The sequence below is a fragment of the Nannospalax galili genome, unplaced genomic scaffold (assembly GCF_000622305.1).
Source record: "Nannospalax galili isolate Female #2095 unplaced genomic scaffold, S.galili_v1.0 scaffold1241, whole genome shotgun sequence".
Classification (NCBI taxonomy): domain Eukaryota; kingdom Metazoa; phylum Chordata; class Mammalia; order Rodentia; family Spalacidae; genus Nannospalax; species Nannospalax galili.
The window spans coordinates 221,215-231,454 of record NW_008343658.1 but is presented as its reverse complement, the minus strand read 5'-3'; the positions used below and the strand labels follow the sequence as shown (position 1 = coordinate 231,454).

General features: G+C 38.2%; 1 protein-coding gene across 1 annotated transcript; it reads right to left on the bottom strand.

Annotated features, from left to right (window-relative positions):
* Nucleotides 1-7,668: 7,668 nt before the first annotated feature.
* Nucleotides 7,669-8,621, bottom strand: LOC103739526 (olfactory receptor 6C1). The gene has a single exon (XM_008839941.1). The coding sequence runs from the start codon at nt 8,616-8,618 to the stop codon at nt 7,680-7,682; it is 939 nt and encodes a 312-aa protein (XP_008838163.1). The 5' UTR covers nt 8,619-8,621; the 3' UTR covers nt 7,669-7,679.
* Between the last annotated feature and the right edge of the window lie 1,619 nt (nt 8,622-10,240).

The following is a 10,240-nucleotide window of genomic DNA, read 5'->3' as shown; positions in this document are numbered from 1 at the left end:
ACTTCTTACAATATCTTCTGTCATTTCACTTAAATTATATTTTTCTTTGCCAGGTAGGTAAGCTTGTCTTAGACAGGAAATTTTAAATCTCATTTTGTATCTAATCTGTATCTATATTTTTAGTAATATTTTTATAGAGTCTTTGAGGATTTCATACAGTGTATTTTGATCACATTCAGAACCCTTTCCCATCTCCTCTTAGAGCCACACTAAACTCCCTCCGTTTATGTCCTCTATTATTTTTAAGGCCTATTTGGTCCTATTTACGTTTCTGAACTTTGTGTCCCCAGATGTCCCTCAGTTTGAATTTATCCACCGGAGCCTGTTAAGCCTATCTAGCATCACTATCTTAAAGAAGATCATATCTCCCCCACCCAATAGTGATAAGTAGCCAATAGTCCCTTTGCTAAGGTCGGGGATTCTTGTCCTTTTCCCCAGTTCTGTGCTGGGCTTTTGTCTGGTTTGAGTTTGCATGAATCCTGTGCATACTGTCACTATTGCTATAAGTCCATATGGGCAAGTTCCCAGAAGCCTGGAGGAACTGTTTCCTTATGCTCATCCATCACCCCTGGCTCTTACAATCTGCCTGCCACCTCTTGCTCAATGGTCCCTGAGCTCTGGGTGGCTGAGGTTTAAAATAAGAGTTCAATCTAGAACCACTCACTCTACAGTCTCTTAGTCTTTACAATTTGGATAGTTGTGGCTTTCTCTGTTAATTTTCCTCTTTGCATGAGAAAATTTCACTGGTGAGAGCTGAGAGATGTGCTAGTATCCTCTCTACCTCATTCCACATGTTTCATGAACTTTAAGTGTAGAGGTTCCTTTGCAGGTGTGTCACTAAGAGATAAGTATCTCACAGACATTTGTTCTCTGCATTTAACCAGCTGTGGACCTCTGTAACAGTCTCCATCTGTTGCAAAAAGAAGCTTTTTTTGATGAGTGATGAGAGGTATACTGGTCTGTAAATATAAGGATCCATATTTAACATAGAGTAAAAAGTTACTTTTGTCTAGGAATGTAACAGACTTAGGGTTTTCTCTAGTATCTATGCCTTTCCAGCCACATATATTTGGCTATGTTTATAGTACCATACATGAGTTTCCTCCCTTTGAACAGGCTTTGGGTTCAATTAGCCAGCTTTTGATTTCCTCTAAGATAAAAGTGGCACTACTACACCAATATAGATAGTTTAATGTGACAATCATTTATGTGGTTCTTAGGCTTTAAAGCTGGGGTTGGACCATTAATTGATTTGTCTCCTTTAGAAGCTTCTATAATATCCTCTAGAACTTTGAGAACAAGTCTTCAGGGACAAGGTTTCTAGATCAGTTCCAGCTCCATTGCTCCAAGTCCTGTGTCCAAAGTATGTCCTGTCTTCAGCAACAGGGTCCTACATTCATGTTCCTGGAGGAAATCAAGGACTGTGGCAATAACCTATATTATTTTGGAAGGCTGTATCAGTTTAGTTCTTTCTTAGTCCTCATCAATTGTCTTTTAGCACCATTTTCCCCAAAGTCCTGATACTTCTGAATGTCTTTTTACCTCTGTGATATTCTTTTAAGTTGACTTTAGAGCCAGACTCACCATGAATTTATGGTAATCCTCTGCCTTTGATATTAAACATAAAAAGCCTTATCCCCAAGATACATGTTTTTTGTTCCCAAGGTTTTAACCAAGTCAGCATAACAATGGATCTGTCTAGGGCTGGAATATCTGGAAATATTTAGTTGGCGTGAAGTTTCAAACCCCATGCATATATTGTAAACAAAGTAAGCAGCTCTTACTTATGAGGGCAGCCAAAGAGGATTCCTTCCTGCATGCACACCAAACAGAGTTGTTTTTGGAGTGCTGCTTATACAATGGAAAAAGCAAGCCAAAAATGTCAACACTCTTAGCTATTGTGAAAAGAGCATCAACAAACATGGATGTACAAGTTTCTGCAATAGAATAAGTTCTTTGGGTATATGCCAAGGAGTCGTATAACTGGGTCAAATGGTAGGTTCATTTGTAGTCTTTCAAGAGTTCCCCACACTTTTTTCCATAGGAGTTGAACCAGTTTGCAGCCCCACCAGCAGTGGATGAGTGTTCCCCTTTCCCCACATCCTCTCTAACATTTGGTATCAACCTAAGTGTCCCTCAGTTGATGAGTGGATAATGAAAATGTGGTTCATTTATACGAAAGAGTTTTACTCAGCAGTAAAGAATGATGAAATCATGAAATTTGCAGGTAAATGGATGGAACTAGAAACTGTTATACTAAGCGAAGTAACACAGACTCAGAAAAAAATTTGACATATGTTCTCCCTCATATGTGGATCCTAGAACCAGACTCTGATAAATAAGTATGCAACGAGACATAACTACAGTAACCAGAATAATGGAAAGGAAACAGAGTGGTAAAGTAAAAGAAAGAACCTGAAAGAGAAGAACAGTAGGAAACAGGTGTTAATAAGGGAGATATGGATAAAAATTGGGTTAGTTTAAGTGGTGGAAGGAAGGGTATACAAGGAACCTAGGGAAAAAAGGGAAAGTAGGAGCTCAAGAGAGATAGGACCATAGGAGAAGGGTATTAGTAAGGGAGAAAGGGGGGAAATAGGAGCATCTTAAGTGGGAAAACCATGATGGAGGGGTGAGACAATGCGAGAGATTTGAGGTCATAATTTAGTCAACTACTTTAAGGAACAAAATATATATCCAAGGTTTATCTGAGAACATTTGGTTTTTTGCCCAAGCTTTATCTACATAGCACATGGTAATTAAAAGTATCAGACTTGTGGAACTAACCTTATTGGATGCTTAATAGCTATACTTTGAGGCCTATACTAACCTGGTCAGAGGGACTTAAAGGACAGTTTTTGCTCCTTGCCCTCCATGGTCAACTAAGTTCTAGAGGACTATGGAACATCTCTCAAAATGTCCTGGAACTGTGGTGAGTCACCTGTCCTCTTGTTCAGGGAGGCCAAGGAGACCCCATGAGATGGACTTGAACCAGTGTCCCATCTACAAATAGGAGGGTCAACACAGAGAAAACATTTCCTCCATGCTTCCAAGTGAAGCCAACCATGGTCGAGCAGGACCTTTGACTTATCTTTACATAGGCAGAACTGGTTAAAAAAAAAAGAGCCAGAGGCTCCTCCCAAGCCCATGTGTCCCCTGAGGAACAGATCCTCAAATGACCTTAAACACCCAAAAGGAAAGTATAACCAAAGATAAAAGGGGCCAATATGATTTCTTAAGAGTCCATATGTATTGCTAAAGGCTGCATAACCATAACAAGCAACAATGCCAGACAGGTGATAACCATCTTTTGAGTTGTTGGCCAGCGTGGCCAAAGGGACTCCCAGATAGTAACCCAGCATAGAACTGGGAAAATGAACAGCAGACCCCAATCTTATCCAAAGGACTATTGACAACTGATTACTGCTAGATGAGGAACAGCTGACCCTCTTAAACCTGCTGACAACACAGCAGACAGTAACAGGGATGACTGAGTATAAAGGCTTTAGTTGGGGGAGGGGAGACTATGGGAGGGTGCTATCTGGGAAGTGGATGTAAAATAAATAAATAAATAAATAAATAAATAAATAAATAAATAAAAGTGTCAACATTCACATGGTTTAATTTTGAAAAATTTTCCCTCCTCTTGATCAGTTGCAGAGCAGTATGGACAAGATAGGTGGTTCTTTTGAGTGCAGAGAAGAGGATGAGGCATTTCTCACTTGGACAAGCTTGAACTTTTTGGTTGAGTGCTATAAAGTATAGTAGTATCCATCATGGTCTTTCCCTATTAGTAAGCTTTAAAAATCTTTTTATCTCCCCAATCAACAAAGGCAAGAACCACTGTTCCTTAAACGCTATATGTATTTAGACATCCCAAAGTCCACAATGTCATTGCTCACAGATCTTAACTGCTAAGCCTTCCCACTTTACCGACTTGTAGCTCAGACAATGCAAATTTCTCTTTTACTTCTATCTACCTGTTTTTGGATATCTGCCAAAATTCTGCTTGCTCTGATGCTTGATTCTGGGCATTCTCACGCCTTCTGAAGATACCCCAACCCCAATGCCACTACTTGTCTACTTCCTTGATGTCTAACAAAAAGCATGACTTTCTCTTCTCCTACACATTTCCCTATTCCTTGCAGCAGTCTAGATTTAGAGTCTGCTCATTCTGTTGTTCTTTTTATTTTTTCTTTGCCAACTCTAGTAAAATGGTTGTTTTCTTTTGAATCTATTTAATAAAAAATCCTCTCATCTACAAGAACAAGAACATTAAAAAGGAGGGCTGAAGAGATGGTTACCCTGTTGAGAAGTCTGACTACTCTTGCAGAGGCCTTGGTTTAGTTCTCAGATACCACAGAGTAGCTAACAAAGGTCCATAACCTTAGTTCTAGGGAATCCGATGCCATCTTCTGTCTGTGGTTATGGCATGCATGGGTGTACTCACATGTTGGTAAAACATTCATACACATACATTAAAAATTAATAAATTAGCTGGGTGTATTGGCTCTTGCTTTAGTTCCAAAACTCTGGAGGCAGAGATGCAAATCTGTTTGAGATCTAGACCGGCCTGATTTACACAGTGAGTTCCAGGCCAGCTGAGGCTACAGGAAGACCTTGACTAAAAAGAGACCATAAATAAATTAAATAAATAAATAATTTTTAAAAAGAACTTTCAAAAGGGACACTATATTACATGGCAACGTATTTAGCCTTGATCAATCCATTTATGGAACACTGCTTCTGGATTCAATCACTCTTTGACAAAAATCTTCATTCTGAAATCAAGTTGTCAGCATGTGAACCCTTTTGCAATATTACTTATTGATATTACATATTAAAACTGCAGCAGTAACTTCTTATATTTTAAAATATTTATTTTTATTTTATGTGTATGCATGTATTGTCTGCACGTAGGTAAGTGCACCCATGTCATGCAATGGACGTAGAGGATAGAAGAGGTTTTGGGATCCCCTGGAACTGGAGCTACAGACAGTTGTGAGCTGCCATGTGGGTGCTGGGATTCAAACCTGGGTCTTCTGTAAGAAAACTCAGTGTTCTTAACCGCTGAGCCATCTCTCCAGCCCCAAATTTTTATATTTTAATGATAAGTTTTGCTTTGTTTTGAAACTTTAGTTTATACAAATCAGAGTTGCAAATGTTATTGTTTAGTAATTCCACAAGTAAAATACATGTTATAGTTCAAACTTGTACAAACTATGAGATGAAAAGGCATACATATATACACAACTATATATACAGTAGTATACTTAGATATACATGCTTAACATAAATATTTGATTATTTAAGACTATATACATATTTTTTTCAAATTCTGGACTAATTTGAACAGGGCATGTATAAAAATACACATAAAAATCTTAAGTGCTTGTCTAGTGATATTCAGAGTGCTGCTTTGCCTTTCTTTATTGAGCTTTAAAATTTCATACAATATTTCCCACTCACATCCAGACCCCCTTCCCCATGCATGCCTCCCTCCCCACGACTGAACCCTATGCACTCTCCCATACATTCTAAGTAATATTCATTCAGGTGTTTGTGCCCAAATGTCTTTCAGTATAATGCATTCACTGGAGTCTAATCAGCCCATCCAGTGGTCGTATGTAAGTCATACTCTCCCTCACCCAGCAGCAACCATTCTCAAATAGATATTGATCTAGTACTGACCTACCATCTATTTCTCACCTCTCCTTTGGGCCCTTGTTTAATTTTGCTGACATGGGTCCCACATTGGATGTCACTGCTCACATGAGCAACCTGCCAACGGCCTGGAAGCCTCCACCTCATACATTCGTGAACCAGCCCTGGCTCTTATAATCTTCCCACCTCCTCTTCCACAATGTTCCCTGAGCTGTGGGTGGGTGAGGTTCCAAAACTTGACCAGCTGAGGCCCTCTGTGTGTAAGGCACTCTGATGTACATGGAAGCCTCACTGGTGACAGTAGAGTGGTGCATTAGCCCTCTATCTACCCTTTACTCTGTTATGTTCCATGAAGCCTTGGTTGTAGGAATTCAACTGCAGATGTGTCATTGAGTACCAGGCATCTCCCAGGTGTAAGTTCTCTGTGCCTGACCAGATGTGCAACCCTGTGGTAGCCTCCATCTGTTGCAAAAAGAAGTTTCTATGATGAGTGCTGCATGGCATGTTATTCTCTCTAAGGGAGGTCTCTTCTACATCACACTACATTCTCTTCCAAGCAGCTCCTAGCTATTCATATGCATTAATGTTCACTCTATGTGCACTTCTCATATGGTTCCTAGGGCATCACTGCTCCCTCTAGGTTTTCTAGCCCCCTGAGATTCACTCATCTCTGCTCTTTTTTTCTCCCATCTGGCTTCCCTCCTCCCTCCCTTCCTACTCACAGTGCCCCCATTTTTCCCACTCTCCGCCCAGTACCTCCTGATTCCCGCCATCTTCCCACCCAGCCCATGGTCCCTTTCATGTCCCTCCCCCCCTCCTCCTGGCCAATTACTCACAACTTTTCCACTTCCCTCAGGCTGTGTCTGTTCCCTACTCTCTCCCTTTCAAGTTGTTTCTTTTCCTTTACCTCCAGGTATCCTTTGCCTTTACCTGGCTCCTGGTGTTACTTCATAATTTATATGCTCACATACAAGGGATTGGTGCTACAATACACAAATGAAGGAGAACATATGTCACATGTTGTTCTGAGTTTTTATTACTTCACTTAGTTTAATACTCTCTACCTCTATCCATTTACCTGCAAATATCAAAATTTCATCTTTCCTTACTGTGGAATAGAACTCCATTGAGCAGATGTACCACATTGTCATTAACCATTCATCAGTTGAGGGACATTTAGGATATTTCCATTTCTTAACTTGTGAAGAGAGCCAGAATGCTGCCTTTTCTTGATGTATTTTAAGAAAAAAAATCTGTCTCCTATATCGAATGGTCATTTCTTCACTATTTTCTTTTACTGTATTTGTCTAAAATCTATATACATCTGTTTATACATATATTCATATATTTCAAATGAAAATTATGTCAATTTATACATATGCTGATTGCTTAGGAAATTAAAATATAAATGTCTAGCTAATACTTTTACATGTTTAAATTATTAATGGTATATAGTATACTTTCAATAATCTAATTATGTGGATATAACGTTACAGTTAGCATGAGTTAATGTTTCTTGATTATATATGAAAATACCATTTTCATTTGTTGATGTGACATTTAAAAACCGATTTGAAAGAAATGGCAACATCCTTAGGGTATTTCAAAAAAAAATTTTAGAAACCACAAATTTACATTTTCAATAGCTAGTAAGTCAAATTAATGAATATTTATGAAGCATCTCTCCCATTTCTAGGGGAAATATTTTTCCAGATTAACTCATAACACAATTGTATCTGCTAAATTAATATAATTTAAATTTATTATCAAACAAAAGATTTGAGTGTTAGAAATTCTTAAAAATTTAATTGAACAAATGATATAAATATCATGTTATAATATATTCTGATTTATAATATGTGTTATAGTATGTAGTAGAATTACAGCACATATCTGTTAGAGAAAAATGAATGAAGAGTATGGGGGGAGAACCATATTGAGAAGAGTGACATATTGACATTTCTTGTTCAGCTTTTGAATTGGTCTTCAAAGTATCTCTTACAAAAAACCACATCATTTCATGTTCTTGTGAAGAATACCATCTTCTTTGCCATGTTCATAAAGGCTTGCTTGACTTGCTGATTCCTGAGGCTGTAAATGAAGGGGTTCAGCATGGGAGCTACTGAGGTATTTAGCACAGCAACTCCCTTGCTCAAAGACACTCTCTCCTCTGCTGAGGGTTTAATGTACATAAAAATGCAGCTGCCATAAGAGATGGAGATGACGATCATGTGGGAAGAGCAAGTGGAAAAGGCTTTTGTTCTCTGACTGGCAGAGGGAATCCTCAAAACTGTTCTGATGATATAGATGTAGGACAGAAATATTAATGTCAGCGTGAACATCAGAGTAAACACAACACAGGAAAACCCCATCATCTCCAGGAATTTTGTGTCAGAACAGGAGAGTTGCAGCAGGGGAAAGTAATCACAGGTGTAATGGTCAATGATATTGGACTTACAGTAATCCAGCTGCAGGAGCAACATGAGTGCGGGGAAGATGATTAAAAAAGAAGCCAGCCAGCTAGCAAAGACCAGCACTGTGCAGACTTTAGGATTCGTGATGGTGAGGTAATGCAGGGGCTTGCAGATGGCCACATAACGATCATAGGACATGGCAGCCAGAAGGTAAAATTCAGTGACTCCCAAGAGAATGAAAAAGAATAACTGAGCTATGCAGTTGTTGAAGGAAATTGTTTTATCTCCTGAGATCATGGTGCTTAGGAACTTGGGTATAGTGACAGTTGTGAAGGAAATTTCAAGTATGGAGAAATTCCTGAGGAAGAAATACATGGGTGCCTGGAGGTGGGAATCCATCAGGGTCAAGGTGATGATGGTCAGGTTCCCAGTGATGCTGAGCACGTAGGTGATGAAGAGAAAGACAGATATCACAACCTGGAGCTTGGGGTCATCTGACAGTCCCAGAAGGATAAACTCTGTAACTTCTGTATGGTTTCTCATTCTGTGCTTACTTCTTTTTTTCTGACTTCCATTTTTAAAGGTAAAATCACAAAGGGCAAGTGGAATTCAGGCCTAGAGCAGATCAAAGAATTAGGTACAATTGTGCCGAAATAGTCTGCTGTACAGACCCTTTAACTTCTTCCTCTATAGAAAGCAGCTATTTACTTAAGGCAGTTTGAAAAACAGTTTTCTGTCTAAATTGTAATGCAGTACCATCTCACTTTCTTATAATGGAGATCACAAAAAATATTCTGGTGAGAATGTGGAACCAAAGGACCTCCTACACACTCTTGCACATTTAGGTAGCAATGCAACCAGTACTATTTGTACCAAGATCAGAACAGAGGTTCCAACCAAATAAAAGGCTAACAGATCCTCCAGTAACCCTGCTCCAAGACATATGCCCAATCAATGACGTCAGGTAGTTTTTGCTTTTCATAAAACTGTTGGGTGCATGGAAGTTTAAGAGAATCTAATTTTGAATCAGAACTACTTACCAGTCTATCAATTAACTGTTTTTGTTCCTTTCCTCATCTTGTAAATAATCAGTTTCTTCTATATACAAACCAGTCTTACAGGATACCTGTGAGTAATAAAAAAATTAATATGTATGAACTGCTTGGAAATTAGACACACACATATATGACTGTCATTGTGTAATGACACCAAAATCACTTTTTCTCACTGCTTTCCTTATTTCCCTGACATGGTAAATAGTACACATTGTTCACATACATAACAGTAATCTTACCTTTTGCCCATTCATGTCAACTCACTACACATAGTCTGTGTTCTCACGTCAAGTCCACCTTTACCTGGTACATTCATGAAAATCAAGGCTGCATTTTACTATCAAAATTATTTTAACATATTTTGTCCCCATTGTAGATTTAATTTATGGAAGCACTTGTTTAATTAATATTATTTGTTGCTTAATCACTTGCAGACTGCAGATACCATTCTCTACTTTATGATATAATCTAGCCTGTACTTTATTTAGGTTTTTATCTTTGAATTATAAGATGCATTTTCTCATTTACTTTATAAGATATGGTTAAGTATTTCTACTTATGTATAGGCAAGAAATTATAATGAAGTATGTGTAAGGGAATGCACATTTTATTGACGTAAATTTAAACATGAAATATTAATTATTTTCTAATATTTCTCTATAACTCATCTTCAGTTCACTTTAATGCTTTTCTAGTAACATTATTATTATTGGATCAGTTTGGTTTGATTAAAGGATGTGTTTCTCTTTAAATCTTGAGTTCTGGGGCTGGAGAAATGGCACAGTGGTTGGAAGCCCTTTCTGCTCTTGCAGACAACCTGAGTTTAATGTTTGGCACCTACATGGCTCTCACTTTCATTACTAACTATGCTTTCATGAGATCCCATGCTTTTCTGTGGCCCTGCAGCTACTGACACAGGTGGTTCACATACATACAGGCAGACAAAACGCTCATACACATAAATAAAACTAATAAATCTTAAACGGCAAATCTTAAGGTCACACACCTACACATGAAGCAAATAAGATTTGGTTTCAAATCTAGACCTAAGTTCCTGTACTGACGTACTGATATTGGAATTCCTATTTTAAAATAGATCTTATATTATTA